The sequence below is a fragment of the Magallana gigas genome, chromosome 6 (genome assembly GCF_963853765.1).
Source record: "Magallana gigas chromosome 6, xbMagGiga1.1, whole genome shotgun sequence".
NCBI lineage: Eukaryota > Metazoa > Mollusca > Bivalvia > Ostreida > Ostreidae > Magallana > Magallana gigas.
The window spans coordinates 45,270,800-45,289,474 of NC_088858.1; the positions used below are offsets into that span (position 1 = coordinate 45,270,800).

The window sequence follows — 18,675 nt, forward strand, 5'->3', positions numbered from 1 at the left end:
ATTGAGGAACATGTCGTCTGACCTTAAAATGGCTCTAAATTATTCATTTTAAGCATAAATAAACAGTTTTTAATGTTTAACACATTCATTTAAGGTCTAAAACTGGAATTTTCCCTTCAACATTCAAAATGAAAAAAAAATCTTTGTTTACTACAGCATCGAATGATTTATTTTTGAAGTCGTCGTGTCAATAACTGCCGTCAATTGAAAAACAGAATTTAATGGAAAAACATAGTAGAATGTAAATATATAGCAAATAGTTGTTAGCCTTGTAACTCGCTTACAACTCAACAAATGACACTCAAATTTTGGTTGTCTATTAAAAATGCTTTACTATAAAGCATTGTAAACATTAAAATCGGAAAAATAATGTTTGACAGATATCTTCGGTTTACAAACATATTTTGACAAATATTCAATCCTTTTTCGAAAATTTGATAATAGAGATATTCATAGGTTGGAAAATTTAATCATTCTTTTCACAAAACAATGTATTCTGCAAAGTAAAATGAAAACATCAAGGCTAAATGTAGAAAACATTAAGAAATCTATAACCAGAAGACTGTTTATTGAAAAACTTTTGCTTCTGAAAAACTGTAATTATCATTTGTTTGATATTTATTGGAAAGATATATTTCAACGTTTGGAACATTCATCACCATCTTTATTCTCTCCTTAATGTCCCTGTTTCTTCTTTTTTTTTTTTTTTTGGCTCTGTATCTTTGAATTTTTCCTTTTCCATTTTTTTTCTAAAAAGAAAACCATTTTTCACATATATATTTATACCACAACCTGTTCAAATTATATCGTTACTATTCTGAGAAGTAATACATATATGTACATATATATACTTTATATCAAAATATTGATTATATCTATCAAACAAATACTATAAATTTAATGTATATGTATACATTGCAACATATATTTATATAAATGTTTATGCTATCGGTATGTGAATATACGAAAGCCGAGAAGGATCATTCGAGATTCGAGATTCGAAATACGAGATTCGAGATTCGAAATTCGAGATTCAATATCTAAATTAACCAATCAAATCATGGATCTGAAACCTGTATCCTAGCAACATCAAACTGTTCTAAATAAAGATCATTCGTAAATGCTCTTTCCTACAAATAAATGTCTTAATAGCTCTTATATAGTGGTTATAAAATGGTTAAATTAACATTGATGAATTAACCCCACACAGTATAAACAATCAAATTAGAAATAACACTGTTGGCTTTGCGAATCTAAGTGGTTTTGTTTGCCCTGTATGTATTCCCCCCCGAACAATTTTAACCCGAGGTGTATTCGCCCCAACTGTGTAAAAATCGGCTCGCGAAGAAAGATCTGTTTAATCTAAATGTTTTAGCTATGAAACGAAACTCAATGAAATAATCGACATGTCAAAATATAGGTTATGATAAAGTTTTAAACCATAGAAGATATAATGATTTACAACCTCAAAGACAAAAATCCAGATAAGAATAGTATATTGTAGGGGTATGACAATGCCATTGTCGATATGAGAGAGAGAGAGAGAGAGAGAGAGAGAGAGAGAGAGAGAGAGAGAGAGAGACAGACAGACAGACAGACAGACAGACAGACAGACACAGAGAGAGTTTTGTAGTGTCAAATTCAGTTTGATTTAGAATTTGAAATTGATTTGATTTGTTACAAGCATATATAGACAATAATTAAGCCTCTAAAACGAGAAAAAAGAGGAGGTAGCTAGGGTAGGGCAGACCAACTAGCAAGCTTTAATTTTTACGGTGTTAGCGCACCTGTGATTTACATCGACTCTCTCTCTCTCTCTCTCTCTCTCTCTCTCTCTCTCTCTCTCTCTCTCTCTCTCTCTCATCACCTAGCATTTCCTTTTCCGTGAGGGGGTTTGGGGTATTTGTGATGTCTTACATTGGCTAGCGAATATGATAAAAAAAAACCATGAAATTTTCTTTAAATTGTGTGCGGGTGTTGTACGCCAATAATCTGTTTTCAGTATATACATTTCAAGAGGGGGGGGGGGGCTATATAGTCCTAATTAATTTGTCAGTTATTCTGTCCCCGCTTTGATTTCTCTTCGTTTTCCAGGGTTTTTTTTTATTTGGCTCGGCAAATTAATATAAAACTTTCTGTGTAGCTCAATAACGATGCACTGTAGATAACAGGTACATATCCGTACTTGATTTTTAATTTGACTTTTATAATCGGATTTAATATTCCAATTATTATAGGGTAGGAAAGAGTAGACGGGACTTTTTTGCGCATATCCTACTGTACCATTCATTCAACACAGGTATTAGCACTCATCGAGTTCGACTTGCTTTCCTTTTCTTTCATCCACTGGATTTAAAGCTATTAATTTTTGAAAATATTTTGAATTAATGGCCTGATTATATATAAATTAGAGCTGCGCTGGTGCATATATTTACCCAAATGGACCAAAAAATAACCAAATGAATCTAAAAATTTTGACAAAATTAGTTTTAAACGTACGACTCTTTTTCAATTCTAATCGGGTATGTCCTTTAGAAAAATCTTGAACCACACTCATTTTAGCAAATAAAACGGCAATTGTTTCATTTTTTTAAGGGGAGGGAGGTGGTGCCGGTAAAGGACATGTATTGCTTGTGGCAGTTGTGCTATACTCTCATCTGTTATAATAGGTAATACTGCATATTGATATAAAATGAAAGTTTCCAATTACACTGTACATAGCTTCTATCACGCATTTTGACCCGTGCGATAGTTTAAAACAATTTTCAAAGCATTTAATGTAATTCAACCGATCATTTTTGAAATTTGATTTTCTGGATCCCCGCCTGATACGTCCGCCTTCTTGTATATTAGAATTACATGTACGTTGACCATATGTACACATTAACTTAATCGGCTATGTTATGGGACGATAACATTTTTTATCAATGTTTTTGCAGGATATGTAACAAATAACAGCCTATTTGTGGGTTTTTGCACTGATTATTTGAGATAATTTGCCGCCATCTTTTATGCATTCCACACACCACTCACAGTTTCTTTATTTGGTGTTCTGTGTGTATGGCGACAAATTGGTAAATTTGCACCACTCATCTTCATCTTCAGCTTCATCCTGATTACATTTTATCTGGCTAAGTGTAATGTAGTAGTATATTAAATACACACATCTTTGTTTGCAGTGCTTATTTACATCTTTAGAGATTTACTTACAAAAAAAGTAAACATTTGTATGACTTATATGTAATTATTGTCAATTTTGGTGCGGTGGGGGGTAGGGGGTAGGAAACTACAGAGAAACTTAACTTGGCTGTGAAACATATGATTTTATTCTTTCTTGTTGATATATCAATGAATGAATTATAACAAAATATATGTACAACAATTAATTTTGAAATATTCATGCACAATCAAATAAAAGGTTTTACTGTTCTCTGCACAAGAAATCGGCAATGTGAACAAATTGGCACCTTATCATCCCTACCTTTAATTGTAGAGAGTAGGTATCCTATATTGAAAACAATTCCAAAAGTAAGACTCATAATAAGTTGTTTACTGAGGAAAAGGAAAAAAAATTGTATTTATTAATAATTCCGTATGATGTGATAATATCTCAATGATTTGTTTATAATCATAGTACTAGTGCATCACTGTATGCATACATAACAAGAGGCCCATGGGCCACATCGCTCACCTGAGGAACAATAGGTATGATAAAATCAGCTTAATGGAGTCATAATACAAACTATCTGGACAATGTACAATAATACATGTAGATCCTGTATAAATAAAATCCATTTTCCCCTGGATATTCTTATGTTTATAATCATTAGTCCCTTTTCTAACAAGATGATTTTATAGTCATATCATATGTTGAGTATTGCAGTTCTCAAAATGATCCTTAACAATAGTTTATATATTAGATATAAACGTACATCAAACTCTGAACCTTCTCGGGAGGCCAAAGAATTGTCCTGGGGCCAAATTCTTAACAATTATAAAGAAACATCTGGCTGATTAGTTTCTGAGAAGATTTTTAAAGATTTACCCTATATATTCCTTTGTTAAACTTTGACCCCCCATTGTGGCCCCACCCTACCCCTGGGGATCATGATTTTCACAACTATGAATCTACACTACCTGAGGATGCTTTCACACAAGTTTCAGCTTTCCTGGCTGATTAGTTTCTGAGAAGAAGATTTTAAAAGATTTACACTGTTTATTCCTATGTAAAACATCGACCTCCCATTGTGGCCCAAACCTACCCCCAGGGTTATGATTTTCACAAATTTGAATCTACACTACCTGAGGATGCTTCCACACAAGTTTCAGCTTTCCTGGCTAATTAGTTTCTGAGAAAGAAGATTTTTAAAGATTTACTCTATATAATCATATGTTAAACTTCGACCCCCCATTGTGGCCCCATTCTACCCCAGGGGTTATTATTTTCACAACTGTGAATTAACACTACCTGAGGATGCTTCCGAAGAAGATTCAGCATTGCCGGCAGATTAGTTTCTGAGAAGAAGATTTTTAAAGATTTACTCTATATATTCCTATGTTTAACTTCGATCCCCCATTGTGGCCCCACCCTACCCCCGGGGGTCATGATTTTCACAACTTTGAATTTACACTACCTAAGGATGCATCCACAAAAGTGTCAGCTTTCCTGGCTGATTAGTTTCTGAGAAGAAGATTTTTAAAGATTTACTCTATATATTCCTCTATTAAACTTCGATCCCCCATTGTGGCCCCACCGTACCCCGGGGGTCATGATTTTCACAACTTTTAATCTACACTACCTGAGGATACTTCCACACAGGTGTCAGCTTTCCTGGCCGATTAGTTTCTGAGAAGAAGATTTTTAAAGATTTATTCTATATATTCCTATGTAAAACTTCGATCCTTCATTGTGGCCCCACCCTATCTCCGGAGATCATGATTTTCACAAATTTTTATCTACATTACCTGATGATGCTTTCACACAAGTTTCAGCTTTCCTGGCTGATTAGTTTCTGAGGAGAAGATTTTTAAAGATTTACTCTATATATTCATTTGTTAAACTTCGACCACCCTCCCCCCATTGTGGCCCCACCCTCAGGTGAGCTAAAAAGGTTAAGGTTACAATACAATAAGTTGTTAAAGTTGGTTTCTGGAAGAACAGGCTTTGAAAATTTTCTTAATAAATATTGACAAATTTTTTAATTTTTTAAGCTTTAGTTTTTAAGATCTGTGTACAAACATAGAATTGTGAGCAAATCTCTGTATCTTGCTAATAATTCGAAGCTTAACACTCAAATATGGTTAGTAAATAGAAATTGTAAACAATTAAACACAAGAAACATGCACTTCATGTATAACAAATAAAGAACACAATTTATTTTTTCGAAATGAATCATATATATACATGTATATACCTACATATTTCCATCAGCGATATCAAACTCTATTTAAACTGAATAAACTCGAGAAAATGCCGAGCATCTCAACAAAACCTATTGCATTAATCTACATGTACCATTACGCAAAAGATAATGCCGAATTACCGATAGAATGAATTGTATTTCAGTACCCCTACATCCGATTTTGCTTAATTTGCGCAGGTAAACAGTTAACTGTTTGATTTACCGAAGTCTCTGTTTGATTTGATACGTAAAAATCACGAAATACAGACGATAGTTTCCAGGTTACAAAGCATAATGAGAACGAAACGAAAATCAGAACAAGCTAACACCATCGTCATGTGTGAAAACTATCAACGCATTGAACTATTTAGCCTCAATTTACTTCACAAAATCGGCACCAATATATTTTGTATGTTTCAAAATTTCCCTTCATACGCGAACTGTTGCACAACAAGCAAATTCATCATAGTCAGAAAGACCTTTTTCGTATAATGTCATGGCTGCTTTAAACAAAGAACCTCGTTTTAGAAGTATGGAATCATTTTACCGTATGCCGAACCCGAAGCTATTAAACTGATTGAAACACGCCTTTCCTTTATTATTATTTTCGTAATAACTCAGATTTGAAACAGAATTACCACTTAATTTTTGCAATTTATATTTTCCTTCCCATAAGGATAATTTATGCTAAACTAGGTTGAATTTGCCTCGGTAGTTCTTGAGAAGAAGATTTTTAAAAATGCACCCCCCTTTTTCTACAGTTTCAAGGTTTTCTCCGCTTTGAATACAAATCAAACTTTTATTTCTGCAATTTATATTCGCCATCCCATAAGGATGCTTTGTGCCAAATTTGGTTGAAATTGGATAAGCGGTTTTAGAGAAGAAGTTCAAAATGTAAAAAGTTTACAGACGGACAGACGGACAGACGGACGGACAGACGGACGACGGACAAAATGTGATCAGAATAGCTCACTTGAGCTTTCAGCTCAGGTGAGCTAAAAACGATAAATAATGCTTATATTTATTAGTGAAACAGGACAGATTATTTAGATACATGTACTTATCTTCATGCGGGGATCTAGAAAGGACGGGGTCAGGGGATCTGGACCCCCTCCTCGGGAAAATTGGAGCTTATTAAAGAAGATGGGGGAATAAGATGGCGCAAATGCCCATTCGGTTTAGTAGTGAAATACAATTTTAGATTTATTTTCCCCCAATTAAATCTATTCAAATATATTATAATACAACTTTGCAAAAGCACAATTTCTAACTATAGTCAGTTTTTAATATATGTAACAAAAAATAAGAAAAAAAAATATTGTTGGAAATTTTGGTGGTATCGAACCCGTAACATAAAAACCCTAGATATATACGGTTAGCTTATGCCAGGTACTCTAACCACTGAGCCATTTCAGACACAACAAAGGCGGCTTTTTAAATATTATGTGTGACTAAGGTCACGAATTACCGGACTTGTATTATTTTTTCAATACGTTCAGTTGTTGGGATACAAAATGATAATTTTAATGTATAGTGGGTCATCTCTCCACGTTTTTGTTGATTGAAATCGGTTTGTTTTCCATTAGACCTTAATTAGACTATGAGAAAAATATAGAGCACAGACCCACTCAATAAAAGAAAATGCCTTGAAGTTCTAAAAAATGACAATGTTTGCAGGTTTTGATACGTATACGCCTGTTTGAGTCAACATATTCCAAGTATTGAACATACCTACAGGTTACAAATCAATGATTCGTTAAATATTTATTGTTTTAAATGATTTAAAAAAAACCCATCAGATTTGTTGATACTTTAATTTTTTAGTAGCCTGTCCGACCGCGTATGGGCATTTTACACGCCTTATTCACCCATCTTCTTTACATAGTAAAATTTTTTAAAATTGGCCTAGGACCCCCTACAGAAAAAATTAGCTACGCTTATGAAGTTCTCTACCATAACCGCATTTTTACACAAAAGGGGTGAATAAACCCGGATTTTAAACTATTACTGGTGGTGAAATACCTTAGGGTTCAAACGCATCAGGTGGAAATGCACCAGGGCAAACAAAATCACTTAGATCCGCGAAGCACACTGCATTATTACTAGTCTACTTAGATATTCTGTGTAAAAGTAAATACAAATAATTATTTAGTTAGGTAGGGAGAAGTGAACATAGCATTTATTTGTATATAAGAGCATGTACGTATGATTTTTATTTAGAACAGTTTGATGTTGCTAGGATACAGGTTTCAGATCCATGATTTGATTGGTTAATATAGATATTGAATCTCCTATTTCGAATCTCGTATTTCGAATCTCGAATCTCGAATGATCCTTCTCGGCTTTCGTATGAATATGTGAAAGTTCAATTAAAAAAAAAAAATAAAAAAAAAATAGAGTGAGTTCGATTTATTTCTGAAAAATACTACATATGATTTATCACACTACCTTATGAAAAATCGGTGGGTCGTTTCCGCACGTGGAGCAGAAACTGTCGACCCGTACCGAAACTATTCCGTCATTTTCATTGGTAAGGAAAGTGAAGCTGTGCATGTTTTTCAAATATCTGATCATCCCAGTTCCTTCTGCTTTGAACTGGTCTTTTCCTGACTTTGTCCAAAAGTCCCATGTAGCGACTCCGTACCTCAGGACCAAGTGTTCATTGTTTGGGTCAAACTCAACGTTCAAATTTCCGTAGATGGGATTGACGTACAGACCTATATATTCGGTTATGGGCCTTTGTGGGTTGTTTGTGTTGGAGTACCCCGTGTACTTTGGCGCCGTCAGTCTGTCGCAGATAGATGACGCATCAAGCCATGGCGTCACTCCAAGTGCAACGTCAGACAGGAAGTTGTGCAACAAGATGCGCAGGATATAGTCGTCGTCCTCGCCGTTCATGGAAGTGAACACGCCAATATTCTGAGAGGGGAACAGTGTGATGAATGACCTGTAGCCGTACGTGCTGCCAGCGTGTAGGAGATTTTCGTTGTCTGCAATCAACACATTTTAGAATGAATAAACATTTTAAAAAAGTGAATGTTTTCAATTTTCTCACCTTGACAAAAAAAACATCGGAAGAAGTCAATCTATTTTCATTTTACATACTTCTATAAAGTCCTCGCTTCCAGCCAAGCCCATATCCATTTTCAGTGGTTGGGACCTCCTCATTTCCAAAGTGTGTGTTTACCGTGGTAGAGGACAGTTTTCTGTGTTGTTGGTGTAAGGCGTTAAAATTCGCTGTTGTCATGAACTCGTTACCATTCTTGTCCGTGTTACTGAGGTGAAAGTTCATGTATTTAGCCATATCCACTGCGTTCGACATGATGGCCCCTGAACCTGCCCAGATCCCCCATTTCCTATTAATCAAAAAAAAAAAATTCTTAAGGTTTTTTCCTTTTTTTTATGTAAAACAACTATCTGCACATGTGCAAAGTGTGCAAGCATTTACGGAATTTTAACTTATCTCGCCCCGGTCACAATGTACAAGTCATGCCAATACAATACATGGCACATCCCCCCCCCCCCCCGCCAAAGTTCATCCTTAGCTTAAATATGAAAATATGTATAAAAAAATATGCCACATGTAAAGTGAAAAGCGATTATCTCTCTCTGAGAAAATGTACAAAGAGTACATGTACTATTCTAAAATTTTCAAATTTCTTTCGAAAAATAAACGTAGTTCAATTATACGTATACATGAACTAAATTAACGATGAAACGTTTATGTCTATATTTTTTTTTTGTAGTTATATAATTCTTATGAATTCTTATGAAACGAATACACTGTTTATCAACGACAACTGGTAGGCCTTAGGGCATAGATAATACCAAGTTGTGTAAACACGGCAAATTTTAACTCTGAAAAGAAGCATGAAAGTAACAGCATGTAAATATACCGTCAGGGGGGAGTAGTTAAAGCATAACACGTCGGCCAGGAATGTTAATTTTGTTATCGGTATTCTCTCTGCTTTTCGCAATACACATAAAATTGAATTTCTATACACGTGGGTTCGTTAATCATCATAATAATTCTGAAATTACATGAACTTGATGTAAATGTAAATTAAGGTTAGGAGAATACCATCATGCATTTCAGACATAGTTAACAATTTTAAAGTAATCAAGTTGAAACGATACTTTCATACATACTATAACTTTAGTTTGAACGATCGTGGAAAATAAGACAGTACAGATTGATGTTGAAAACAAGTATTGAAAGGAAATGTTTGTATAAACATACAGGACTAAAATCTATCTTTTTAAAATCCAAACAAATACAGTAATTGCCAAATTCAAGATTATGTAGATTTAACTTTAAATCTGAAATTATTTCGCGACCTACTTGCTGAGTTCCAGCGGAACCGGTACCACCGCCTTTGGTTTGGATTTCGGTCCTTTATCATAGCCCTGTGCAGCGCCCGAGAGATCCGCCATAGTGGTTATAAACGTGGATGACGTCATGCCAAGACGGTCGAAGATTTTCGACGTCACTAAATTTTCCCACGGCTCGTTGCCCAGTCTCTCAGAGAGGTAGGAAGCAAATCCGTACATCATGTTGGAGTACAAGAAGGACTTCCCGAACGTCTTCACCGGCGTCATAGCGGCAAAACGTCTACGCAATAGAAAGATAATGTTTTATTGCTCTTTAAGGTCAAGATCTAGTAAATGAAAGGTGCCTACAGGTTTATGAAATTCAGGATATAAATTCTTTTAATGATGCTTTGTTTCATAGGGTGTACCGGGGCTTAAATTTTTGATAAACACAATGAAAAATTATGTTTTAAACAACCATTTTCTATGAATTATGAAGGATAAAAGTAACAAATCTCGGAGTTTTGTCCATTTTTGACTAATGAAATAAATCGAGAATGCCTACAGTCTTTCCAAAAACGGCACAAAACAAGCTCTTGACCTCCTCTTTAAAATGATGGCAAATTGAATGTAGGTACCGGAATTACTTTTCCCGTAATTAATTATAGAATGTCAAAATATTGTTTTGCTTTCTACAAAATTCCTTTAAAGCCGTAAAATACGGGAAAAGATTCATCAAATCAATTATAACGTCATAATGGTTCTAACACCAAATAGACACTCTGAAATTATTTTTTGCAAAAGTAAATTAATGTAGATTGTCTAACCAAGAAATGGAAAAAGCTTTCTTTAACTGATTGCATAGCTGTTGCAGCTCTTTGAGTTATCGTAAAATTCGCAAAGATTACAAGTACAAATAATCGTATTAACTTAAAAGAGCCCAAACTAATCGATAGAAGACCCCCTCTTCCTACAATAAGAAGCACCTACTGTTGGAGGTTGGCCCTGGTCAGGTTCTGGTCCAGTCTGAGATTTGTATGGTCAGGGACCCCCATCCTGTGGGCCAGAATATCCACCACCGTGGCGGAATCCGTCCGCTCTTGATCGACGAAGACAAATCCCGGGTCCATCATATCTTTTACCTTTGTAGTTAGGGCCAAACTAAATGGAACGTAAACGTTTAATCCTTTTCTTGTTATTCTTAAATACTATGTCTTTTTCAAAAATATGAGAAAGCATTATATCGGTACTGTCCAAAATAATTAAATTAAAAAACAACTAATTTAAGCGTACACTTTGTTTGTGGGAGACTGTATTTTGAACCTCGTCTGTAAACAACTAAATACAAGAAACAATTGATATTTCTCTACTTATCCAAGACCGCCAATAATTAATGTAAATGTGGTAAATACTAAGTAAGATATTTTAAGCATAAAAACTCAAATACTGTGTAATTGTGCATAATATTCGACGTTGCAAGGCCCTCATTCATCATTGACTCAACCATTGTATATATGTAACCAAAAATCATGCTATGAACGAAATTGCTCGTATGAAATAAATCAAGTATTCAACTATTGCCAAGTCTTTGTGTATATGATAATCGATTACTGATAATCTTGTGTAAAACAACATTTATATTGTATTAACTACTTTATATTTAGAAATTCAAAGTACTTTTCATCTTCCATTTGTTTAACCAGCAATGTTGCCGCAAAGGATTTGGATATGGAGCCGATCTGGAAGAGAGTTTGTTCCGTGACGGGAGTGTTCGAATTGACGACGGTCTCCCCGTAACCTCTGGCGAACAGAGTCTGGAAATCCTTCACAACGCTGACCGTCAGCCCCGGGATCCAGGGGGCACAGTCCATCACCTTCAATGAATGGTAGAATAATTGAAAGTCCGATTTACCCCATGATATATGGGCTGAGTGATTTAAACTGCCATGTGATATTGATTATATGATAACGTACATGTATTTATGTAGTAATTACTACTTAAATATCTATCAAATACTTGTACAAATGTAAACGGACGTGAAAAGGTGGAATATATATAGTTAACTGAAATAGTGAATCCCCTACAATATTGCTTGTTGGGTTTTTTTAATACCTATTGCAAAAACGGATAAAATTTAAAAAGCTTTGCGTTAATCAGGAACTGATCTTAAATTTTGCATACACATTCAAAAAATGTTAAATAAAATTAAAATAAATAAATAAATACCACAAAAATTACACACCTGTTGCAAAGTTTGATCCACTGCATCTGCATATTCACCGGGTGTAATAGAATAGGAACCCGGATAATAACAAGCCAGTACCAGAAACACCAAGCTTATACAGCGACCGTCCATCCCGATTTATGAGGTCTCTATCACGTCTGAGCGCCACACTTTATATATGTTTAATATATACGACTATACGTCATAGGTGAGAAAAATCCGGTTTGGGTTCAATTTAAATCGTTCGCTTCTATTGCAGCAACCCCAACAAATTATTTTATTTTGACAAGTCCCCAACCAATGGTAGTCGGTACGCAAACATATCTGATGCATAAACAAGATGATATCAAGCAGAGATCATTGGCAAAATTAAAGAAAATGGGAGTATTAAGTTGTTAAAAGGTTCAAAGTATTAGAGCGTTTTATAGCGCATGTAACCAATTATGCATAGGAAGCATTTCATCTTATGTTATGAATCATGCATTCAGCTGAAACAAACAAACAACAACCATGGGTAACACACTTTAAAAGCGACTGTAATTGTTAGTTAGATCAAGACCATACCACAAGGATCGAATTAATGGATACAGTATTACACTGACACCGACACACTGAACGAACGCTGACCCCTATAATTGAAATCATAAATAGTATTTTTTACTTTATTTTATTTGTTTTATTCTTTAATTGTTAAATGGTACATATACGGATCTCAGTCGAGACTAACATATAAGAATGACAATTTCACACCCCTGTTAAAAACTTTAATTTGAATCCGGGGACTAAAACCAGTAAACTTGTATTTGAATCTACATTTAAACCACTACTTTTGTAAAATGCAGAGCTGTGGGTGTAAGTAATAAACTAGTAATATATACTAAAAGATTCTAAAAGTGCAAAAAGTTAGAAGCTGAAGACTGTTTTAGAAATCTACCTTGTGAAAGAATATTACGTAAACATTTTCTTGGTCTTCACATAAAATATACAAGTTTTGCAATATTGTCTGGGCTCCCCCTGCAATATGATATTGTCAGATTGTTAATCGAACGTTGGCATTTTGAGAAAAATTCTCCACAGAATGTAGCAAAAACATTTTTTGATTGTGCAAGGCAAGAAACTTATGCACTGCGTATATGTCTTTGGTTTCTTGATTTAACAATCCATGATAATGTAATCAACTCGTAAATAATGTAAACAAAATGAAGTTTAACGTTTCTTTTCTTTTCATATATATGCAATCTATAGAGTGCAATCGTATGAAATTAATTCATTCATAAATTTTTGTAAACAAATTTCGAATATTTCCGAAAACATGGTTGGTACAAAAGAATACACAATACTATGCTACTGTTGTCATCCTAGCTCCGAGCTGATATGTTGATTGGAGGACATTTTTGTAAAGGTCGGTGGCGCATTAGACTGGAAGGTAATAATTTCCACAGAAATGATTTTGGAGTGACTAGAATGGAACTTGATTTGATGAATGTCAAGTGTTTCGAACAGCATCCCTTGTCCCTCTACTTGAAACTGGTCGTGACTGTATTTTGGCCAAAGTTTCCAGGAAGCGACTCCGTAGTTTAATATTAGATGGTTCTTCCCTTCCATTGTGTTACGAACTTCTCCATAAGCGTCATTGTGATAAATACCAACGTACTCCGATAGAGGGCGCGATGCTGAGACAGTCCGGTCTATTAATTATGACGTAGTGGGAATAAGAAATAGAGGGGTACCAGGGATTTGGAAAAGTGCACATTCTTGTTGCGTTTAGCCATGGCGTTACATCTAGCAAATTATCTGAGAAAAAACTGTGCAGCAGGTGTCTTAAGATGTAATGTTCATCCTGCCCAGTCATTGAAGTAAATTTACCGAGGTTAAGATCTGGGAAAAGGGTCACCAATGAACTGTAACCGAAGGTAGTGCCCGTATGACGTAGAATTCGGTTACCTGACAACAAAAATATAGAATGTCACTGTTATCAAGAAAATCGTTTATTGCTTAAAGCTTTTCATATTTATCTGTAAATATTTATCACTGTAACTAAAGCAAGTAGGAAATTATATTGGGACGGGAGAAAAAAAATTGTTATTAAATTGACGTTGAAAACTCAAATTCCGCTTTGATAATTTAAGCATGTTTATACACTATAAACTGCATTGTTGGAAGAACCATACAGAAAAGTACCTAAGCCAAAAAATAAATAAATTAAAAAAAACCCACAACATCCCTAAAAAAAACACGAATCGAAGGTATCAATTTCGTAAATATTGCTCTTTAAAACAAAGAGTCAATTGGTAATCATAGACATCAAATTTACATAGCAAATCCGTACTCATACTCATTGCAAAACCGTTTAGCTTAGCCTTTCTTAAACATAATTTGTATACCTCTATAATAACCGTTTTTCCAGCCAAACGCGTAGCTTGTATCAGCTGTGGTCATCGGAACCAGCGGCTGCCGGAAGTACCTTCCCGTCGATGTGATCAGATTATGTGGCGCATGGAGGTATGCAAATGACTTTACGTTTAACAAAGGAAGTCCTGATTTGTCTTTGCCATCGTTGAGGTGAAAAATTCATCCACTTAGCGTAGTCAATTCCATTAGTCAAGACACTATTAGACCCTGCCCATATCGCCCACTTGCTGTTAAAACAAAGCTGACTTAAAATAAAAGTTGGTTACAAGGTACTAATAGCAAGTGAAAATTCTGTCAATGGTTTTCTATCAATAACAAAAAATAACAGCAATTTAAAAGCAAATGAAAGATAATAATTGAAGGAGGAATCAAAGAACCCAGAGATTCAAGTCATAACAGCACAGGCACGTAGCATCGTTTTTGAAAGTGGGGGGGGGGGGGGCAGACTCATCCAAAAAATCTTGACAAGCAAAAAAAAAATGATGCTACGTGCCTGACAGCATATCTAAAACGAACAACTTAAGGTTGAAAAAACCAGCAACACATTGAACACCATATTGTCATTTCCACACTCATTTACAGTTTTTTCTCTAAAATGGTTTTACAAAGTACATTGAATACATGTATCTGTATTGTATATATACCGAGTCGGTGCATGTGATACTGGGACGAGTCGGGATCCTGGACCATTTCTGTATCCAGAAGCTACCTTGGAAAAGTCTTGAGTAGTTGATGCAAACGTGGAACTGTCCATTCCCAGCGGCTGGAATAGTTCTTCTTGTATCAAGTCTTCCCAACTTTTTCCGCCAAGATTCTAGATCTCCGATATATAGGTAACTAAGGCGTAGTTCAGGTTACTATAGACGAAACTTGTCCGGAATGGGTGTACCGACTCAATGTAAGGCACCCGCCTGTAAAATACCAGAAATTATACTTATACTCTCTCTCTCTGTGATATATTAGACGCGCTTGATTTATCTACACTGTTGTACACCTGGTGTAGATGACTTACACCATATAATCAAGCGAAATTTGGTGTAGTGTATAATGTATAGTGTTCAATATGGACGCCAAAGTATTGAAAGCTGCCGAGGAGTTCCGTTTTTGAGACAATTCTTTTAATAGCTTTTGAAAATAAATCAATTTTGTAATCCATTGCTACCTTTGCCAGTTTTCAGATTCATGCAAAGTACAGTATGTGATTGGTTTTGTTTTGTTTTGTTTTTTAAATAGGCTATTAAAAATTGTTTATAAGTTTATTTTAGGAGAGACACAATGCTCAGCAAAACAGTAAAGTAATTGTCAAGCAAAAAAAAAATTATGAAAGTGAATTTACTTTCTTTACAACTGAAAAGTATAATCTGGCAAAATTACTAGCGAGCTAGTGCATTCATATGCTCTGAAAAATAAATGCGTATAAATCTTTTCTTACTTCTTATTACACACTACATGTCCAATGTATCTGTTGACTTTTGCTGACAAAACATGTTTTATTGATACATATAAAAAATACAAAGCTTTTGAATTTATTTTTCTTATGCTTTGAACACTTTCATATTTACACACGCAATATGTACTACAATTAGGCTATCAACTCTAGCATATTTCATGTGCTGACAAAAGAAATTCTTCAGATTTCTCAGTTTACCGTTTTGTCGCCATATTGAAAACAAGAGTGTACATTTCCCACATGCCCTGCACAAAGAGTAGACGGTGTTTACCTAAAGTGTACACTTTTGCACTTGATTAGAGAAAAGTGTACACAGGTTGTAAGGTGTAGACAAATCAAGCGCGCCCATTGTTACATCAGATGCAGTTCTAACTACTTTTTATTTGTCTCCATTATTATTTTTTTATTTACTAAAAGAATTATGGTCGTTTTGAAGTGTTTCTTGCGAAATGTTTATAAACATTATGATACAAACTTGAAATATAATAAGGGCAAATACTAATACTATTCATCTTCAAATAAGTATCATTTGTAATAAAGTTAAGTTTTTGAAATTGATTAAGATGAGTGAGTTTAAACAATCGTTGATTTTTTTTATGACATTTTGAATGATAATGATCAAAATAAAATAATGTATAAAACCCCCTTCGTATCCAATATTTTCATTGGATATTGTCATTTTCAGTTTGTCACCAGTTACAAAATATACTCCTTCAAAACAATTTTGATTGGTTCGGAAGAAAATAACACATATCACAATGTTACTTTTAATTTGTCAATGTCTGAATTGAACGACCTCATATGGACAAAATGGCGGCATTATACGATCTATAAGTCAACGCAGGCATCAAACGATTGATGATCAAGAGTCAATGCAGGCATTGGACGACTGATGATCAAGAGTCAATGCAGGCATTGGACGACTGATGATCAAGAGTCAATGCAAGCATTGGACGACTGATGATCAAGAGTCAATGCAGGCATTGGACGACTGTTGATTAAGTGTCAATGCAGGCATTAAACGACCGATGGTCTACTAAGCCAATGCAGGCATTGGACGACTGATGATCAAGTGTCAATGCAGGCATTGGACGACTGATGATCAAAAGTCAATGCAGGCATTGGACTACTGATGGTCTACTAAGCCAATGCAGGCATTGGCCGACTGATGATCAAGAGTCAATGCAGGCATTGGCCGACTGATGATCAAAAGTCAATGCAGGCATTGGACTACTGATTGTCTACTACGCCAATGCAGGCATTTGACGACTGATGGTATAGAGTCAATGCAGGCATTGGCCGACTGATGATCAAGAGTCAATGCAGGCATTTGACGACTGATGATCAAGAGTCAATGCAGGCATTGGACGACTAATGATCAAGAGTCAATACAGGTATTGGCCGACTGATGATCAAGAGTCAATGCAGGCATTGGACGACTGATGATCTACTAAGCCAATGCAGGTGTAATGAAGTATAATGACCCCCGTAGAATAAAGACCCCCCTAGCTGAAGAATAATTGGACTTTTCTGAAGAAAAAAGACCCAGGGGTTATTTTTCTGCATGTTAAACATTAAGAAAAATGACCCCCATAAAAAAATGACCCCCCCCCCCATGAAACATGAATAGAAATTGGTTACCCCGTATCCAAGATATGACTTTGAAGTTACTTTATTTTTCACTCTGTTCAACTGATTTTGAAGTTATAAACACCGAACTTGTAAATAAATCGCTGTACATAGTTTTTCCTATCCGTAGCAAGCACACGCAAAACACTCTTACATTGCCACAAATTGATTGTTAACAGTTACGTTACTTCTTTCATCGACAAACGGCGGGAAATGACGCATATAAAGAAAAATTCATACACAATGAGGATATTGTGTGATAATTAACGAACAATAATCATGAAAAAATAATTGTTGTAATAATATAAGCAATATTCAAATATTCATTGGTGAATGAATTGTCAATCGAGGAATGATACATGTATATATCTTTATGGAAAAAGACTAAGGGGGGGGGGGGGGTAACGTAGAAAAATGAATACTTCTTATTTACATTTCTTGGGGAAAGTGATTTTTTAAAAAAAGCATTCTGCGTTAGTTTTGTTTTCTTCTACGTAATACATGAACATCATTTGTTTTAATGTTGTATTTGTGATCATGGATAGACTTTATTCTTTTAGAGCAAATTTGTGAAGAGTACCTGACTATAGTAAATCTTAATAGATAATAAACACTGATCGAGTATAATAGGAAAAGATTGTTTCTAAAAGCGTTGATAAGAGGTTAGGACCCATGTTAGGGGTTTATATCCCGCTTGATTTTGATCACACGATCTTTATTGTATCCAACTTTACCAATGTTCATACAAACTATTGATGCATTATTAATCGTGATATTAACTAAACTTACTAAAGTATGCCGAGGATAAAGTAAAATATATTTTCTGTACGAGTACTTTCAGTACTTTGACGATTTTCCTTATTGGCCGTTAACCTCTACTGGCGTAATGGCTCTAACTTCAGCTTGGTTATAATGCCTAACAGTGAGTGGAGTAAACTTTTCATAATTTTGGTTTCATCATTGTTTCTGAGTGATGCACTTGTATACCCAGCAGTTTGTATTGCGGAAATCATCAATGCAAGTATAATTCATGAACAATATGAAGAATATAGAAGATGCGACGGCGAAGCGCGAAGACGAAAGTGTTAAGTTGCGAAGGCGAGGAAGTGATACTACTACCGCTTCTTCGCCTTTGCAACTTCGCACACTCGCCTTCGAATCTTCGCGCTTTTGCCTTTTACCTCACCGAGACGAAGTCAATGGGAGCATATGCTATACCCCCGGCGTCGGCGTCCGGAGCTGGTTA

The 18,675-nt window shown here is 35.1% G+C and overlaps 2 protein-coding genes across 3 annotated transcripts; both read right to left on the reverse strand.

Moving 5' to 3' along the window:
* Nucleotides 1–551: 551 nt before the first annotated feature.
* Nucleotides 552–12,255, reverse strand: LOC105317597 (uncharacterized). 2 transcript variants are annotated; one of them, XM_066087784.1, is made up of 7 exons: nucleotides 11,957–12,255; nucleotides 11,391–11,587; nucleotides 10,704–10,874; nucleotides 9,745–10,014; nucleotides 8,508–8,758; nucleotides 7,851–8,392; nucleotides 552–749 (listed from the first exon to the last, which is right to left on the reverse strand). In XM_066087784.1, the coding sequence occupies exons 1-7, from the start codon at nucleotides 12,068–12,070 to the stop codon at nucleotides 567–569; spliced, it is 1,728 nt and encodes a 575-aa protein (XP_065943856.1). In that variant the 5' UTR covers nucleotides 12,071–12,255; the 3' UTR covers nucleotides 552–566. The 2 variants fall into 2 exon arrangements, with proteins under 2 accessions (XP_065943856.1, XP_065943857.1); XM_066087785.1 differs by lacking the exon at nucleotides 552–749 and having other exon boundaries at nucleotides 7,797–8,392; nucleotides 11,957–12,251.
* Nucleotides 12,256–12,502: 247 nt separating this feature from the next.
* Nucleotides 12,503–15,367, reverse strand: LOC136276399 (uncharacterized). The gene is given in 5 exon segments (XM_066088293.1): nucleotides 12,503–13,882; nucleotides 14,323–14,417; nucleotides 14,419–14,577; nucleotides 14,995–15,261; nucleotides 15,363–15,367. Coding segments are annotated over 5 exon segments (840 nt in total). The 3' UTR covers nucleotides 12,503–13,568.
* Nucleotides 15,368–18,675: the final 3,308 nt, after the last annotated feature.

What these genes read in the sequence shown, in the direction of transcription:
- LOC105317597 (XM_066087784.1), bottom strand. Translation starts at nt 12,070, where the DNA reads ATGGACGGTCGCTGTATAAGCTTGGTGTTTCTGGTACTGGCTTGTTAT. An exon ending in AAACAAATGGAAGATGAAAA is followed by an intron (nt 10,875 to 11,390) that starts GTACTTTGAATT and finishes CGTTCCATTTAG; the next exon opens with TTTGGCCCTAACTACAAAGG. An exon ending in ACCCACCGATTTTTCATAAG is followed by an intron (nt 750 to 7,850) that starts GTAGTGTGATAA and finishes TTTTCTTTTTAG; the next exon opens with AAAAAAAATGGAAAAGGAAA.